Here is a 19,157-nt window from a genome sequence, read left to right as displayed (position 1 = left end):
TATATCAGAGTCAGTTAATTTATTCATTTTAATTGTTGATAAGAATAAAATGAATCAGCCGATATTTCAAGCAAAAATGCCAACTCATGGTTTCAGTTCGTCTGATGTGAGCGTCAGCTGCGTCTCTTTGTCTGACATGATGATGAGTCAAACTTTGGGTGAAGTCATGTGAACGCCGTGTCACTGTGAGCACACTGTGATGGACAGTTTTCATTCAATTATCAGACATTTGATACAGTTCATGAAAAATAATCGTTTCCCACTGTCTGGGAGAGTGGAGGGGAAACGTTGTTCTAACAGTTAAACTTCAGGCAAAACGAGCACAGTAACTATTTAAAGAGTGTAATCAAGGGCTGTCTCCTGCTAAGTACATCTCACAAACTGAGACAACAAGGATCCACGGGGCTTACCACCACCTCGACCAATCAAAATCCAGGGGCAAAGCATGACCTGGCAAGCCTGTGCACTGTCCTTGAAGTGACAGCAACAGTCTCATACGTTTGCACGACAGTTGCACACCAAACTGAAAGGTTCAGGGGGGATACATGTACAAAATGAATGTGTCGCATCATCAAACAGTGACAGACCTTTATCTTTGATTGGTCAAGGCGATACTTTAGAGGATCAGTCATCTCAGTCATTAAATCTTTCTTTCCTTTCTGCTCTCTGCTCTCCACAGAAGACCGATTGGGAGGTGGCCATCAAGAGCATTAATAAGAAGAACCTGTCCAAGTCCCAGATCCTTCTTGGCAAGGAAATCAAAATCCTGAAGGTGAGCATGACACTTAATTGCCTCTCACTTATCTCTGCAGTGTACTTAAAGAAGGATCTGACATTGACCTTGTGTGAGTCTGCACCTTTGATAGACATATCAGTGGAAGAGATTCCATCAGCTGCTGTGCTGGAGTCTACTTAATCTTCCTACTAATGCGTCTGTTTTTTTCTGTTTTGTCCTCATTCAGGAGCTGCAGCATGAAAACATTGTGGGACTTTACGATGTCCAGGTGAGTTTCTGCAGCAGATTGATGGAGACTTAATGGGGAATTAAGTAACCAGTACTCAATAGTGTTTCTATATTTATCTCTGTTGAGTGTTGTTTGCTCTGGGGGTCTTTTAGTGGCAGACAGCCAGGCAGGTATGTCTGACCTTGTCTGTTCCACTGTCTATGGAGCAAGTCTTGAAAAACTTGAATCTAATCACATGAATCTACATCCACAAAGCTCTTGCCAAGACGATCAATGTTTCTATTGGCTAGTCCTTAAATTTACTGCTGACTAAGGCTACCCTCTGTCTCTCTTGACACAGCCGGTTGATTCAGGGTCATACTGTTACATTGGTTCAAGTCCAGTTGTCAGGGGTGAGCTGCGTTGCCTCTGCAAATTCAGTCCAAGCACAGATTCTTCTACAGACCTTACAATGCAGAGTTTGAGAGACAGACTGCGTCATAAAACATCAAATGTCACATAAATACCAGTGTTCATTTTTCACTGATGAAAACCTAGAGAAAATGTAAGGGGTCAGCTTTATCTGGTAAACGTGCATTACAACTGCTGTTTGTACGCCCATCAAAAGATACAGAAGCAAACATGAAAATACCAAATATATTGGACATTTAAAAAGTCTTTTTGCTGAAACACTGACTGAGTGATGAATTTGACATCAACAAACAATCAGCTTTCGCTGTAGCTAAACAGCAGCTGAGCACTGATCGACCAGTGCTAGCAGATCATCTTAATCACTTCATTCAGGATGTCTGGACATTCGGAGCTGAGCAGCAGCACGTCTGCTCCGTCTGCGAAATTGTAACATTAGCTAATGTAACGTTATCCCAGTGAAGGAGAGGCTAAGAGCCACCAGCAGGATCAATATAGATAACATCTGATATCTTCTGCTTCACTTGTTTAATTGAAGTGACTTAGCAGCATTATCACCACTAGCTGATTAATACAGAGCACACACCGCTTAATATCCGGAGTCCAGATGGTTAGCAGCAGTAAATCTGTCTGCTTTTCCAGCTCCAGATGAACTTTCAACCTATTTGAAGTCGACTGATCTGAAATATTTCTCTTTAGCTCAGCCTTGGTGAACCCGTTTACTGCAGCGAGACTGAAATGCACAATCCTGTGGACAGAAGTAGTATCTGTGTGTATTCATTTGCAGGCACACAGCTACAGTCATTCAGTCTGAGGCGGATGGTTTGCAGTAGATAAACAGGCTCATGCCATGAACTCTGAACACTGGTATGGAGGCTTCAGAGTCTTTCATAATATTGTACAATGCATCACGCAATACTCATGTCTGCTCATGTGAATTCTGACCCACACTGCTTTGCAATAACTGTTCAGTTGACATGTGTTGACGGCTTCTCTAAACAGGCACCCCTCCAAACTGTCTTTGACTTTGCATGGTTCTTAGTGCACACTGAGACTGCAGATGGCTGGATGTGAAACTGCAATTTCATGTGTTTCTAAGAATAGATTTTACAGCCTGTAACACCCAAACATGTTTCTGGCCACACTGTGAAGCCGTGGAAAGAATGCAGTGTGATTCAGTGGAAAACAGTGCATTGTAGTGAATGTGAAAGGCCTCACTGTCACATTTACAGTACACTGAGGGTCCATGTTAAGATGAGCACAAACGTAGATCAAATCTCCTTTGTCCTCTGGCTGCGAGCTTCAGTCTTATATCACATATTCCCGGCACCGTCAAAAAGGTGTTCTCAAAATAAACACTCACTGCTGGAGGCCGAATGTTAGACTGTATTTTTCAAAGCTTACCGTCTGTGCATCATCACTGGTCCGGGTGTTCATCCCGTTGTAGTGCATTAGTGATGTCAGTTGTACGCACAGAGGAGGGTTGCTCGTTCTTGGCTCATGGTGGGTGGTGTGAGAGACAGAGAGTTTTACACAGTGGTTTGCAGCCTCACAGCTTAAGCAGATGTTTTCTATTTATTGTTTTTCAAATAAAACCAGGACTCTTTGAATAGCTGCAATAAACAATAAATGATTGGATTTACAATTACTTTGTAATTGTTTCTCACTGTATGAACACACAGTAACACAGGCTGTGGTTCTGTCGAGTTTCTTACCTCTTCTAACTGATCTTTATATTTTACCAGCAGATACAGAACAGATGAAGTGTTTGTTAAAATGCCCATAAACCCTCTTTACAAAAGGAGTGATGATGTAGCACTTCCCACACAGTTAATGCTACTTCCTGTGATTGTGTAAGCCTCCTGCAGTACTTCCACCCTTGCACTCCTCCACCCATCTCCTCAGCCCTCCATCAGTACTGCTGATGTAATAACCTCATCCAGAGGCAGGCGGCTGAGGAGCACAGTCATAACTCATCAGGCAGGATGCAGGGGAATATGTAGCTTTTATCAGTGATGCAGCTTAAAGACAAAGACAGTGTGATTCTGATTTTATGATCCGGTTCTTGATTTTATATTATATTCAGCCCAATTAGCTGTTTTTGTTCCTTTAAATTAGTGTGATTGAAAATTAAGTTAATTAGCTTTATAAGAAATATGATAAATAGATTGATGGCACAAGTCATAATGGAAATGTATGAAGTCATGGGGCTGGAAATGGAGTTCATTTTAATCACTTATATCATCCTGACAAAATGGACAGTTTGAAAAAAAAAAAAGCAGTTTTATGGGGTTAAAAATGGAGTTTAGCCTTAAAATCAGGGTTGTATTATTTGTATTATATTTGGTGCTTATTAGCTTAGAGGTTGTTTATTCACCACAGGCATGATGCTTTGAATGCTTTAGGAAGACAATATTTGTTTCACCAAAATAAATCAGGGGACAGATGACCCAAAAAGCAGAAATCAATAGTGGACTCAGTGGAGCCGTTGTATTTGGCTCATTATCCAACCTTACACGGATCAGTGTGGTCCAGACAGACACTCAGATACTGCTGCTGTTTGTTTTGATGCATTCACAGAAGCCCACTTTCTTAATTATGTGGTTTAAGTCTGCGTGTCCGTGTGCTTCCTCTCTTTGTTTCTTGAATTTGTTTGTCTGGTTTCAGTCACCTCTTCTTCTGGGCTGCTCTTTAAAGCTTTCTGCACACTGTTGCACCAGCTGGCTTTTCTTTTTTCTGTCCCCTGCAGTATCGGCCTGTTTGTTCGTAGCCAGTTTACTGGTGTGCATTTCCTCTCTTGGTGACTATCAATAGAGTCTGATGTGTTGCAGCACTTTGGTAACCAAGACCAACGGACAGCTGCTTTTTCTCTACCTCTTTTCAATAGTTTCCATTTCTTGTTTATTTGGTATATTTGGTTCACTTTTTCCACTTGTGTCCCCACGTTGCCATTAATCATCACTTCTCCTCTTATCCCCAGTTGGTTTCTTTCCAGCCTCATCAGTTGTTGTTGTTAGAACCACGTGCTATGTGACTGAGTTTAGCCAGCAGAGCAGGAAATGTAACCTGAGCTGGTTTGTGCAACTGTCTAACCTCTATCTTTCCTGTCTCTTTTTTTAGTCCTTTTAAAGACATTTCTTTAAATGGCTGTCATTAAATCATTTCCAATGTTTGGACAGACATTAAACTATCCCAATTAAACTATTGATGCAGTGATGAAAGGGTGTGTATGTTAAGATGTGTTCAGTTTAAAAGAGTAGAACACCTGAAACCAGATTTACCAGACGTTTGTTGATGTTGGATACAGGTTACTGGTTTGATGTCTGATAATAATGACCCATAAACTCAGCAGGTAGGTCTTCTGCAGGTAGTTACTGATATCCCTGCTGACAGTTGATGGCTGTTGGGAAAGAGCAAGTCTTTGAGTCAATAGGAGCTTCACAAAGGGCGATGAGAGTGTGAGAGTGTTTGACTTGTCGATAGGCACACAGCTGGAGTCAAGGCCAAGGAAATGGAGTTCAAGCTAATTCTAAGATCATGTGTATTTAAGTCCATCGCTTTGGTCCGGACTGAAACATCTCAATAACTAGATAAATTGCCAGACATGGTTCCCAGAAGATGAATCCTACTTTGACCATTCCACTAGCTCCACCATCAGATAGTTTTCTAAGGACTGAATTTTCACGGTACCATTAATACAATAAAAGAATCTTGTGAAACTGACGTGTGTTCAAAGGCAATATGAAAATATAACACAGACAATCTAAGGACACTCTGTACAGATTGTAAAGCCCTCCGAGGCAAAAGTACTTTGTGACTTTTGGGCTATACAAATTTGATTTGATTTGATAATGCTTTTCCTGACAGCAGTTAGATTTGGTCATGGAACCGCTTTTCACTTCTAGTGTACTGTAATTTTGAACCTTTAGTCCTAAATGATAATCCGGACAATGGTTTTCTCACACCACAGCTGACTGTGTTTCTATCCACACCGCTCTTGCTACTTAGACTAGCCTGCATTGTATCGTCCCGAACGCTGAATAAACACTAAGTAGAACTGCTTGTGTTCTCTTGTATGTTTGATTTAGTTTCACAATGGAGGTGTTCATTCCCTCACACATCACAATGTGACATAATCCTACCTCAGCACTTCTTGTGTTCTTTGCTGAATGCACGAAAGAAAACAATCGCAGTTCTTTCTCAGGATCTTTCTAGCCCTGCAGACTTAAAACAGTAATAAAAGTTATGCATACACTGTAATTGCACTAGTTGTCTGACCAGTAGATAAAAGGTTTTCATATTTAAATGTTTCATTACATACATACACTTGTGTGAATGCAGCTTGCTGGTTGTGTGTGAGCGGGTAAAGAAGTACCTGCCTGCTTCTTAGAATAGATGTGCATTGACAAAAGGCTGCAGAGCTGGATGTGGGAGTATGTGCACCCATGACAGATTGCAGGTCCTTATTCCCACTGTAGTTTGGAGGAGCTCTGTTGTGTGCTGCCTTTAATGACAGTCTTAAGCACACAGCTGAGCGGTCCCCCCCATCCTCCTTCACGGAGCTGCTAATGTTAAGCAAGCTGCAGCAGCGTGTGGTAGACTGCTCTAATTATAAGGTGTCCTGTGTCCGGGCCCTGTGGCTGCCTCTCTCTCCTGTCTCTGTCACTCATGCTGCACACTGCAGCTTTGTTGTTTGGATTTTTTGTAAAGTGGAAATGGAGGTAACAGGAGGTGTGTTTGCTTTTTATTAACCATACATTCATATGTGGTGGCAATGTCTGGAGCTTTCAGCTGAATCATATGAATTTCTCATTGGATGGAGTGTGCATATCAGTGTCACGTAGATCTAGTTTTATTAGTTGGCATTAGCTTTTTAGCTTTTTCCAGATCTTTCAAGCACATCTCATGGTCGTCCTCTGCAAATTAGAGTAGTCTCCAATTCAGTAAACTCTGTCCTATTGTGGAAGACCATGAAATGCATTTGAAAGCTCCAAAAACTAACTGAACTCTTTTGTTCACAAACAACAAACTAAACATTATAGTTATTTAATATATTCTACATTACTGGCACATTGTAGGTGATATAGTACCCTAAATGGTTTTGCACAAGCATCAACTTTGCTTATTCACTCTGTTATTAATCTCTCATAACCAGGCCTTTGTCGTCAGCACTGGGAAACATGTGCACGTGGGGAGGCGGGCCCTGCCATTTAAATGGCTAGACCCCAACAAAAGAGACGGTAACAACTGCTAGCTTGACTATTATATGGTTACCAACCAGGTGACCAGGACTTACTGTTCCTGGTGTGCAGGTTGCCAGCTTAGAGATCGTTGTGGTTGTTGTTTCCTGTAGCGACAGGGATTTTGCAACTGGTAACACATACTCAGGCCTGTACCAGCAGCCTACTTCCTGGTAGGCAGACTGATCTGTAGTGTAAAATCTGAAGACATTGGTGAGGATAAAAGTTAGTCATTGTAAATGGAGGAAGAGCGGGGTGGAGGTTTGTTTATGAAATGTTTTGCCCGTCTTCACAAGGGCTGATGTTTGTTCTGTTGTTCTGAGGAACATTATGTTCTAGCCTGGAGAGGGGCCCCCAGTCTCTGTGTGTGTGTGTGTGTGTGTGTGTGTGTGTGTGTGTGTGTGTGTGTGTGTGTGTGTGTGTGTGTCCTAATTACACAAGGTATTGAGGACTGACATGAAGGGCGCTGAAAAGAAAAAAGCAGCAGTACATGTTCTTGGATACTTACAGGGGGGTTTTGGAGCTCTGTGAGTTTTCCTAGAAAACCTACAGCATGAACCTTCCTGGCGCTTGTTCACATTCCTTTACGGAACTTTGCTTTCCAGACATTTAATTGGCTGGGGAAGAAGGAGAAAAAAACAGTTACTGCTCACTAAGGCACACACACACACACACACACACACACACACACACACACACACACACACACACACACACACACAGGGTCATCTGCTATGAACATGCTTAGTGTGTAACATGTTTGATCAGCAGTGTGCAAACACTCACATGATCTCCAGCACATGTGTGTCATGTCCCTGTTGCATAACAGATGTTTCCTGAGAACTGTAATATAAGCCTGGGCCTTAGACAGTATCTGAATATAAAACTACAGAGAGAAAGAGGAGGCTGCTCTTCTTCTTCTGTATCACAGCACAGATCAGAGCATTGTTGTGTTCATGTTGCATCTTACCAAGCACAGTGGAGAGATATTAAATTGGTTTCTGACGTTTACATACAGACTGTACTATTGCCGATAATAATATGTATGCAAACATATGGGCAAATGGGTAAAATTGGTTCCAAAGGTGTGAAGAGCACAGATTAAAATTTGGTGAGTTGGTGTGCGCATGATTCAGATATGACACAAAAGAAGAAAGATGAAAGATTAAAACTTTAAACTTGGTTTAAAAACATCTGTATGTGGCATTCTGCAGAGATTAAAGATTACAATGACATGTTTTTAAACTTTAAGAGACATTTTCATTAGAAAAGTCAGTTTTCTCTGGATGTGTCCAATTAAGAAATTATTCAAAATATTTAAAAATCAGACCAGAGAAACCAGTAAACTGTTATCTAACTTTTTATAGATGCTCTTTAACCAGATATTAAAAGAGGGGGTCATCATCATCAGAGGGCACACTGTGATAATAATTCTCAGTGCTGGAGGTGTTGTGGCTGTGAACTGGGAACCACTCAATGATTTTTGAGAATGCCAAAACATAAAGACAAATACATATAAACTGCAAGGCAGTGCAGACCATTTTCAACACACATGTCAAAATGATGTATCTAGGTTATATCTCCCTAGAAGCAAAAGATATCTCCAAATATTTCATGTGCTGGCAGCAGGGGAAACGTCTCTGAGAACCAAATGGATGATGTACAGTATGTTGGACCTACTATAGATAATAGGATAGATGATGGGAAAGTGTTATTCCCTCTTTAAATTTTAAGATGGACATCTTCATATAACAGTGGTGTCAAACCTCCGAGACCAATTTAGTTAAGATATTAAGTTGTGGATGTCATAATGCATTATTACATGAACATGTCTGCATTCCACTGTCTTGGCACTTTAGTTAGTGCTGATTCTCATTACATGGCCTGACTTTTGGTAGTTTTGCACTTCTTTGAGATGTCCTGTTCCCTTCCATGCATGACTAAATCAGCACAGTGTGTGTCCCGTACATGGTCATACACAGTTTATCTGTGTAATAACATATTGTACACCTGCAGTATAATAAGAAATCCTCCCGTTTGTACATAACAAACATCCCTGACCTTTTGTCCTCACACATGATTATTGTTTTCCTGCTGCTGTCGCTGACACAGATGACACAGTCATCTGTCACTGTGTGCTGCTGTTATGTCAAAGCACACTCTTTACTCCCCAATGTTACCAGTTTACCCAGAATTCCCGGATTACACATGCTACTCATGTGACAAAAGCACGCAAGCTCTCCACAAACGCTTAACACCCCCCCTCCTCAATACACACACACACACTAACTCTTCACCCTCTCCAGTCTGACCATATCCCATCCCCCATATTGTTACATAACTACGCAATCCTGGAGTTGAAGTGTGACGCGATAACAGAAGGACTAACTAGACACTAACAGTGTTAACTTGACTCACATTGACTCCTGGCAGTCTGGGGTGTTTTGGTTTTTGTGTGTCTACTTTTCAGCCCCTGTGTATTGTGTTGTCAGTTTTCATATCTGCAGATAGTAAAATCCTGCCTGATTTGGTTGCTTGCAAAACAGTTTCTAAACCGTGTGACAAGGTTATGATGACAGAGGGGCTATTTATATCATAGTTTGTTGGGAATATTTTGTGCTGGAATGGAACGTTTTGAAGTCCAGCCCTTGTCTGGCAGCTCGCCATCAGCGTCCGAAGTCCACTGATTTTTTATTTTATTTTTTTATTTCAGATGCAGCCAACAGTACCTTCTAGAAAACATTTGCTCCTGTAAACCGTTCGAGCGGTTGTCACATTTATGACTGTTGAGCTGCCACTTCCTCCAAGTCCTCACAAACAAAGGCAGCCCTATGCGTCGCTGTCACCACCTGCCTCTTGAAATTCATCTCACTTCTCAGTAATTAGGCAACAAACCAAACCGAGGCAACTGCAGCTGCCGCAGACGGCAACATTTGAAAGTGCAAAAACACACGGTGAATAAAATAAATGTTCTCTAGGCAGCAGCTCTTCTCAGAAGTACTCAGACTGTTTCCTCTGACGTGTGGTACTGGACACTGGAGTTTGTGATTGTGTAAGCATGTTCTTCACTAATGATAGCCTGTCGTCACTCGCTTCTACGTCTGTGTGTTTTGTGATGACCCAGTGATGTATCTGTTAGCCCCATGCTGCCTCTACACCCTCAACACTCCCATCCCCCCTCTTCTCCAGTTTGCACTGCAGAATACATCCTCATTATGTAATCCCCCTAGCCCCCCAACACACACTCGTATTCTCACACACAAATACAGTCAGAATGCATGCTGGTCACCCATCCCCCACCACCACCTGCCCCAGCTGTAAAAAAAAAAAAAAAAAAAAAAAAAACACTGTAGGATTGGAAAAGACTGAGCTACTTACCATCCAAAGAAACAAGCCCATTAGCCTGAGGTCACACTTCAGCTGACTTGCATGCTGTTGTAGCCAGCGCTTACACCACAGTCACCTGGTTTGTTTACATGTTGAATGATCTGTGAGAAATATACTGGATTTCTTGTTTGTTATTGTGCTGCTAGCTAGAAATGCTAATGGGTGCAGAGGTCGATGCCGGTCTCGTCTCGCTCTGATTCATTCCATTCATTCCATGTATAAGCAGATTACTCAGCAAACAAATATGCATTCTTCCTATGCTGTTAATATATTCAATATGCTCATTTTGATGCAGTTCAGTCAGCTATAAGCAAGGTTACAATATTTTATATAACTGCCAAAAATAAGACTGTTTGTTATTTTGTTGCATCCTCGTAAGATAAAAATTCTGTACTGCTTCCCAGAGAATTATTTATTTATTATTTATTATTAGTTATTGTCTTGATTCAATGATGAATATAGTTTTTTGTTATTCAGAATCTTCATATTCTTTGTTTTGTTTGCCACTTATGTCCAAACTAATATTTAGTTTAGAACATGAGAAGATTGGCATCTTTGAAAAATGACTCGAACATAGAAACACATTTTCTGTTAACTGACAAATCGACTTCATGTTTGGGTCCCGAAGTACATCACAGTACATTACATTAATTTAGCAGAAGCTTTTCCAACAATTCAACCAATAAGACTAAAGTACTGTAGATACCTGGCTCGTTTGCACAGCACAATCTTTTTTAAGCACCTTGGAACCATTTTAGGGTTTTAACCAGAGGGAATAAGGCCTAACTGAGTTTGTACAAATATCTTTATGTATTTTTAGGTAATATGTATTTGACTATTGTTTAAATGGGTTTTTTATGATGTAACTGACGATAAAAACAAAGTTCTGACTTCCTGACTCTAAAAAGACTATGTTTAATAACAGAAATGTGTTAAAGAACTTTTCCTGTAAAGTTAATGTGTGGTAACAGGCACCTGGTATCAGGTTCACCATTTTGGTACAGACCTTTCTTATATCTCATTTCTTGGAAATTGTAATTGCGTAAACATAGTAACATCAGTGTTTACGTATTGTGAAACACATTTTCTCAAAAGCCACACACATGAGGTTTACTCTGAAAATTGATTTTCAGCTCAATGTACTGCTTTTAGGTGACTCCCTCTTAATCCGCATGGCACTAGAACAAGCTCCATCATGCTCCTTTTGCCAGTGTGTTCGATGTCTATACCATGCTTATTGTTGACTGTGGGTCAGCCACATGCTGGTAAAATATGCAAGTGGCTTTTAGATTTGTGTCAGACAGCAAAAAAACAATGGTAATCTATTGAGAGGCTGGTCAAATCTGAACATTGACTAGTTGTTTATGACTTGAACTGTTACAGGTGTAATAAGCATGAGTGGAATGTTCATGACAAAAATACATGCTCAGAGATAGCATGCTGCTCAAAAATAGCTAGTGCTGGTATTCTGTACTTTGAATCTTTTCCAGCGGCTGTTTTCTTGTGTGTCCGTGTGGTTGAGCCTGACAGCTGCTTCAGGATAAATGACTGCTGTAACTGATTCTGTGTCTCTTCTCTTCCAGGAAACACCCAACTCTGTTTTCCTGGTCATGGAGGTAAGTATAGAAACGTGACTGTCTGGTTATTTCATGAGTCAGAACTTGCATCCTCTTCTCATGTTTCCATGTGTGTTTTCAGTGTAACTGGTTACTTTGTACTTGGAAGTACTTGGTTAGTTTAACACTTGTCTTTAGTAAAAGTAACTGATCACATAAATGATCATGAATGTGCCATGAAAATAACTCTAAGCACTCATTCCAGAGTAATGGTTTAGCCCCACACCCACACACTGTCAGCTTGTGTCCTTCCCCTTTGGCAGGCTCCTCTGCTGTTGTTCCTCCTCCCTGTCAATCTTCTCTCATGTCTTTTTCCTCTCATGTTTTCTTTCACACCGAGTTTCCTCTCTTAGCTTGCTGACAGCCTCGCCCTCTGCAGCCTCCCCTACTTTCTCTGCTCATTGTGCAACACTGAGCAGGCTGCAGGGTACAAAACAAGCCATGACTTCACCTCAAGTTACTCACTGGAAATACGCCCCTTGGTTTTCTAGGAATCGTGTTCCCTTAAAGCCTGCTGAAAATCTTGTTTTGGTCTGTGTGTAGGCAGCTCTACAACTCCATGAATAAACCTTTAGAATCTTGTTTATTTGCAACTGTCATATGACTACATTACATTCATTTGATCTACGTTACACACTTATTTTCCATTAGACACGTCAAAGATCAAGCCAGGTTATGTTCAGATGAATGGCTTTTCATGGTTATATTTCTAGTTTTCAGCTATGAAACCGTCTGCAAAGGTCTTACTCTTGCAGCACTTTGCAATGTGAATCTCAGTCTGATTAAATCAATGCTAATGCGTCACGTTTTGCTTAGCAGGTCAAAGCTTGTCTTACTCAAACATTGGTGGAAGTATCAGATGGAAGTGTTATAAAGAGATGAGCACTGAGCACTGAGCCAGGTGTAATCCAAATGAAAAGAATAGCGTGCCCTTTGAACACTGTCTGGAGGGTAAAAAAAACACTGATCAGTTCATGGAACAGTGTTTGAAGAGAATGAAGATGTTTGTGTTGGAACATGCAGTGTAGCGTTCCTCCAGCATACAATAGCAAACATAGTTTGAATTGGGCTCAGTTTAACTGTTACCTAGCCAGCTGTTGACCCTCTCTGTGATTTGACACCGTCTGTAACGTCAGCCAAAGCTGAAAGTAAATTTTGCTTTATCAGATGTAAGCAACTTGTTTTTTCTTTTCCTGCGGAGGAATGTGTTTTCAGAGGTCACCGATATATAGAGGGTGGGAAATTAAAGAAAATAAATATGAATGTACACGAATTTAGATTCCTCATCACAGGAAACAAGGGCTCGCAGAATTATGTGATGAATTTGAAAATGACGTGAAGTGGAGCGGGGCTTCATGTCTGCTATCAACCTATCATTTGCATTTGCTCATCGGTCCTATCACATACACCAGCATTAAAACAGGAAGGAAGTGGCAAAACAGCAAAGCCTGCCTCTTGGTTGATTTTATTGGCTGCCTGGGTCAACTAGACCTGGACGAGCAGTGCGACATCGCACCTTGGGCTAAAAAGCTTAAGATATTTTAACTTTTAAAAAGCTCTAGAAAAATCCAACGCATTGCACTGAAGAGGAAAACAATGGTGTTGTTGGTGACACGTTTCTAGTGACACATCTTGGTGGAATCACCTACTTAGACAACACTGTCCACCATCATCATCAAAACATCAAATAAGAGGTGGGCAATCTAAACTAGGTTATCCAAAGTCTGCTTTTCAGATAATCACAGTATTTAATGTCTGCTTACTTCTGTTTCCAAACTTCCAAACATCAACCTACATGGACAGACTAATCGACTGATGCAGCAAGGGTCAATTTAGATGGTGGATTGTGATCAGAGATTTGGAGAGTATGTGCCAAGAAGCACTGAAGCTTTTCCTTTAATACGTCACCCATGTGTACATGAAATTCACCTCAGAAGTACAGACCAAGCAAGCAGCGTTACACTGAGTAGAGGTGGACGATAACATCTTTGCTTGTCCAATCAGCACTTTACTTTCTTTTAACAGAGCACACCAACCTCGCAAGACCAAGACCAAAATGTGTTTTTTAGCTTGACCTGAAGTAAATTATTGCTGATCGTGATTCTTTGTCTCCCCACACACAGTACTGTAATGGAGGTGATCTCGCCGACTATCTGCAAGGTAAGCATCGCACTATTCTGTCTCGTTCTCACACACACACACACACACACACACACACACACACACACACACACACACACACACACACAGATTGTTCATCAAAACAAAGTTACTAATGCCGCAGGGGAGGAAGAGCCATGTGACTGCAGCTATTATGAGTGTAGGTGTGGGAATGTGTGCGTGTGATTGTGCATTTATTATCCACGTGTGATGAATGGTCTCTGGAATAATGCAGGTCTGTATCATGTGGCGCTGTTAAAGAGCGTGTGTGTGTCTATAAGTGAGTGTTTGTGTGTCTTCATGTTTTCTATGCGGGTGATGTGTGTGCGTGGGAATCACTACAGCCATGTACAAAGGGTTCCTTCTTTAGTTCAGAGCCAGTCAGCATTGTTTATGCCATTGTGACAGTTTATAACAAAGGTCAGCATTTGCTCATGGAGCACCAAGTCAGCTGGAGCTGAAATGATACAAAATGGACTGTGATGTTTGGAAGGTCCAAATGTGTACATACTAGTGTCCCTCCCCAAAGTTACAGTCCTCTTGGTCTGAGATGTAGCTTGCTAACACTAAAGCCGAAAACAAGGACGGTCTCATTACTTTACAGAATCACCCACTTGTTTAGCATTACCACTGGGCGTAGTCATCTATATGTTGTCAGTGACATGTCTGAAGTTGCAAGTGAGAAAAGCAGAATGTCAAGTTTCATATTTATGTTTCTGTACCATCGATAACAGACAGGATCCCTCTTCACAAGCAATCCCTTACACAAAACACTGATGGCACATACTGCAAAGAAAGTTAGGACTTAAATACTTACGTACATCTAGGCAACACATTACTGTTGTTATTAATAAATACTTATTGCACTTATATATGTGTGTGTGTGTGTGTGTGTGTGTGTGTGTGTGTGTGTTGTAGTTGCTCTGAATAGTTTCACAGTTAAAACGAGGTCTCCTCCTGGAATCTCTTGGCAGCTTGCCAATACATGTTTCAGATAAGCACAGGTGTTTGCGCCTCTGTTCCATAAAAACACTGATTGTGTGGTTGGAACAGCTCCCTTATCACTGTACTTTTGCATAATGTACCTGCCCTACTTGCCCAGATCGCCCACAGCGACAGGGTGCCTCAGGAGCCTCTGACTGGTTGTTGTGAAATGGATCCTGAGGGGTCATAGTGGTTTAGTGTTCAGAAGGTCACAGTGTCCTCTTGCAGACTGTCTGTCCTTCTTGATCTCTTCTCCTGTGATTATCTGAGATTATGTAAAAGGACGCCACTAGTCAATGATTCTACGACTTACAAAACTTTTCCATGTTAGAAGTTGGTCCACTGCGGTGAGCAGAAACTAACCCCACAAATCCGAGATTAATGTTGATAAACGTACTGGTTTGATCTAAGCCTGCACTGTAATCACAGTGACTAAAGAATAAACGGGGGAGATGAATCCTCTTAGTCTCACATCAGATTATTACTTCCACCGGGGAAAAGGACCACCACTGCCTCAATTTACTCTATTTACCATAAGATTATTACTGTAATATGATAATTATTAGATTTAATCAGGTTAGGCTGATTGTGTGTGTGTGTGTGTGTGTGTGTGTGTGTGTGTGTGTGTGTGTGTGTGTGTGTGTGTGTGTGTGTGTGTGTGTTTGTTGGCATTCAGTTTTCCTTACTGTTTCCATCAAACTTTTCCGATGTGATACTAGTATGCATCAAAATACGTTGACAACTAAATAGTGTAATGGCGTGAAACCGTTTGCTGAACTGTTTAAGGACATGACATGCTCATTTACATCCTTGTGTTTGCATGCATGTGAAAAACGAAACAGAAACACTATGAGAATATCTTTAAGGAGGCAGGTCTGCGCACGGACAAACGCCACCATTTTTATTTCAAACCTTGGTAACAATCAAATGTTTTCTAATTTCTTCTTTAGCTAAGGGGACGCTGAGAGAAGACACGCTGAGAGTTTTCCTCCAGCAGATCGCTGCTGCCATGCGCATCCTCAACAGCAAAGGAATCATCCACCGTGACCTGAAACCCCAGAACATCCTGCTGTCGTACGTGGGTCGCAAGAAGTCCAACATCAGCGGCATCCGCATCAAAATAGGTGACAGAATTGGAGAGTCCTTCATCAGCCTCTTATTCATGTTGAAAGGAATTCTTTCTGAAACTTTTGTGCAAATGTAATGCTAGCACATGATTTTCATATACTGTATCTTATATATCTAGTGTCTTGTAGTGACCCATTTGCAGGGTATTTACCACTTGTCACTGTCTGTGTCTACTGCCTTGACTATCAAACAAATAGCTATGATGCTGTGTAACTAGGGATGTAACGATGCATCGTGACACGATTTTAAAAATCGGTACAAATGCGTGACTACTCGCATCGGTTGACAGAAAAAATGAATCGCGATTCTTGGCGAATGGGAACCCGCACAGCGCGTGCTCTCACTGGTCAAATAGGCTTCCCGCCACGTTGCGTGAGCGTGGCGTATTTGGTCCGTCCTGCACGCGACTTCAAACCCACCCCGCCAGACTGTGTTTACTTTTAGATTGGACATTTGGACATTTTCCCGGTGTATGTTCGATGTATGTTCTAAACATGCTTCTACATGTGCAAATATGCTACGTAGTGAATTAGTTTCGCTTCTGTCTGTTTTTACGACCGGCAGTTTGCACGGGGTATTTTATTTTGAAAATCCTCCGGATTCTCTTTGCTTTTTCTGTGTCTGGCTTCCGCCCGCTCGAGGTGCTCTGTGGATATTGACGCGTGCTGCTCGCAAGTTTTAATGTTTTTATTTTATTGTTATGTACAATAAATGGGTCATATTAGACCCTGAATAGTATGTAAGGGTTAATGAGTAATGAAATGTTAGGATAATTTTTGTATGTACTAAAGTTCCCAACTTCATTGTAAGATTAATTTAAAGCTTTAGTTAATAAAATGATCAATTTAATTCAGTTGCTCTCATAATCTGTTTTTTTTTTTTTTTTTGCACGGAAAAAAATGTGGCTAGTGGAAATTCTGATTGGCTGGTAAGAAACTTACCAGCCACATCAAAAAAGTTAAAATTTAGAAATCTTGTTAAAATCAAATTTAGAGCCCTGTTTACACCACCTCGTGAGCGAAAACTGCACATCACACCAGTTAACAGCAGTTTACTGTGAGATTGTTTCTAAAGAAAGCAGATATTTGTCATGTTTTGTTGTTTAAGAGGTAAGTTGCACTTTTTATAAGAGAACACAAACTGTTTGTTTCTGTAAAGAAAGATTTTTTTCCTACAAATAAAAAGATAATTTTATTTGGTCATAATTTGTCTGTAGCTCATTTTGATTTTAAAAAATCGTATCGTGAACAAAAAATCATGACTCGAATCGAGTCGTGAATTGAGTGTATCGTTACATCCCTATGTATAACTGTTATGATGAATTCATTTCTACGCTCACACCATTTCCATCACTGCCTTAGCTCCTAGTGCAACACTGTTCTGCATGTGTTAGTGCTGGCACTGTTTGTCTCCCAGGCATCCTCCAGAGTTTAAAAATAGTGGTTTGTGTCACTAGTAATAATAACACGTGCATACTGACTGGTTTGTTTCACACTTCTGTCCTGCAGCTGACTTTGGCTTCGCACGATACCTCCAGAGCAACATGATGGCGGCCACACTCTGTGGATCACCCATGTACATGGTTAGTGTGTTTTACTACTTACTGTTCTACCATTACAGCTGAGGTCAGAAACTTTAAACCGACCCATCAGCGTTCTCAGTACTATGTTGCATAACACTCCCTGCTCTGGAGCTTTACTTTGTGACCTTTCCTCCCTCAGGCCCCAGAGGTCATCATGTCCCAGAACTATGATGCCAAGGCCGACCTGTGGAGCATAGGGACAGTCATCTACCAGTGTCTGGTCGGCAAGCCACCGTTCCAGGTTAATACTGCACACAATAAACCACAATAAACCTAACAAGTATGTTTGTAGATGTGTGTTCATCTCTGCGTCTCATTTCTATATATTAATATTTGCAGGCCAATAGCCCCCAAGACCTGAGGATGTTCTATGAGAAGAACAAGAATCTCCAACCGATGTAAGCCACAGAACCTCCTGTCTGTTGTTTTAAGGCTCATTTTACAGTGTGTGATCTAAGCAGATGAAAATTGTTAGAGAAACTGTGCTAAAATCTCAAACAGATGGATTCTGTCAGTTTTTCACAGTCTCCAGGCACCCCATGCGTAACATGGTATTAATGTTTTCATGCTCTTGTTCTTCTTGTTACCCAGCATCCCAAGGGAGACTTCTCCACAACTTAGCGACCTTTTGCTTGGGCTGCTGCAGAGGAATCAGAAAGACAGGATGGACTTTGGTGAGTGGTGACAACATGTCTTTAAACATTAAACAGTTCATGTATTTGGTTTGACATACTCTGATCTTTTCTGTCCCTCTAACCCCCACAGATGCATTTTTTAGCCATCCCTTCCTGGAGCCATCTTCCACCATTAAAAAATGTAAGCACAAAGGTCACATTCCCACGCTGGAACACTTACTGTACTATGCTTTCACATCATCCAGCTTGAAAAGCATGATTAATCGTGTATTTATTTGCCCTCAGCATGTCCAGTGCCAGTCCCCAGCACCTCCAATGCAGTGACGGACAGTTCCTGTGGCAGCTCCCCATGCATCCGCTACAACTCCCCTCCTGTGAGTTTGATATTACTTTATAAATCCTCATTCAGAGGAGATTATACTTCCATTGTAACAAGGGTAATAAAATATTAACCATGCGTCCCTGGTGTGCTCCTATTGTGCCTTTTCCAGCACAAACGGAGCCTGAAAAATTAAACATCGTTTCTAAAAAGGAAAAATAAACAGACCACTCATAAAAATGTATATATTTAATTTTCTAAGCCTTTTTGACTGATGTTCTACTATTGTAAATACTCCTAGTTTTAGTTGATACTAATAAGTCCACTGTTAGTTTTAATGATGTCTTTGCACAGTGGTACATCTCATCTCACATCAGCAGTGGGAAAGTGAGGCTAGTCAGTTTCCCAGGATGTCAGTGTTCTCTGTAACGACACGATTACATTAGTTTGACAGTCAGCACTGCCCTGCCTGGAAGCCTTAATTGCATCATTTAGGAGGCACACTACAACTTAATCCTCCCTTTTTCCTCTCCCTCCTCTCCGTCTGTGAACACAGTCTCTCCCGGACATGCAGACACTGGCAGAAGACGGTCTGTCGTCCCCTCCGCTCGGCCCGCCCAACTTCCTGCAGCTGTCCAAAGAGTCTGCGGGAAGCACCAGCAGTAAGAACTCATCCTGCGACACGGATGACTTTGTTCTGGTGCCTCACATCTCTACTGACAGCTGTAAGTGC

The 19,157-nt window shown here is 41.3% G+C and overlaps 1 protein-coding gene across 1 annotated transcript in view; it reads left to right on the top strand.

Annotated features, from left to right (window-relative positions):
* The window catches only part of ulk2 (unc-51 like autophagy activating kinase 2), a 36,229-nt gene that overhangs the window by 4,330 nt on the left and 12,742 nt on the right, over window positions 1-19,157 (top strand). Inside the window, exons 2-13 of the mRNA XM_010745529.3 lie at window positions 680-772; window positions 963-1,004; window positions 11,584-11,616; window positions 13,740-13,776; window positions 15,711-15,884; window positions 17,397-17,470; window positions 17,610-17,711; window positions 17,810-17,868; window positions 18,062-18,144; window positions 18,236-18,286; window positions 18,391-18,479; window positions 18,981-19,149. Coding sequence (XP_010743831.1) covers window positions 680-772; window positions 963-1,004; window positions 11,584-11,616; window positions 13,740-13,776; window positions 15,711-15,884; window positions 17,397-17,470; window positions 17,610-17,711; window positions 17,810-17,868; window positions 18,062-18,144; window positions 18,236-18,286; window positions 18,391-18,479; window positions 18,981-19,149 — 1,006 coding nt within the window. The remainder of the gene's footprint in view (window positions 1-679; window positions 773-962; window positions 1,005-11,583; window positions 11,617-13,739; window positions 13,777-15,710; window positions 15,885-17,396; window positions 17,471-17,609; window positions 17,712-17,809; window positions 17,869-18,061; window positions 18,145-18,235; window positions 18,287-18,390; window positions 18,480-18,980; window positions 19,150-19,157) is intronic.

The sequence above is a fragment of the Larimichthys crocea genome, chromosome VII (genome assembly GCF_000972845.2).
Source record: "Larimichthys crocea isolate SSNF chromosome VII, L_crocea_2.0, whole genome shotgun sequence".
Taxonomy (NCBI): Eukaryota; Metazoa; Chordata; class Actinopteri; family Sciaenidae; genus Larimichthys; species Larimichthys crocea.
This window is presented reverse-complemented; position numbering and strand designations above follow the sequence as displayed.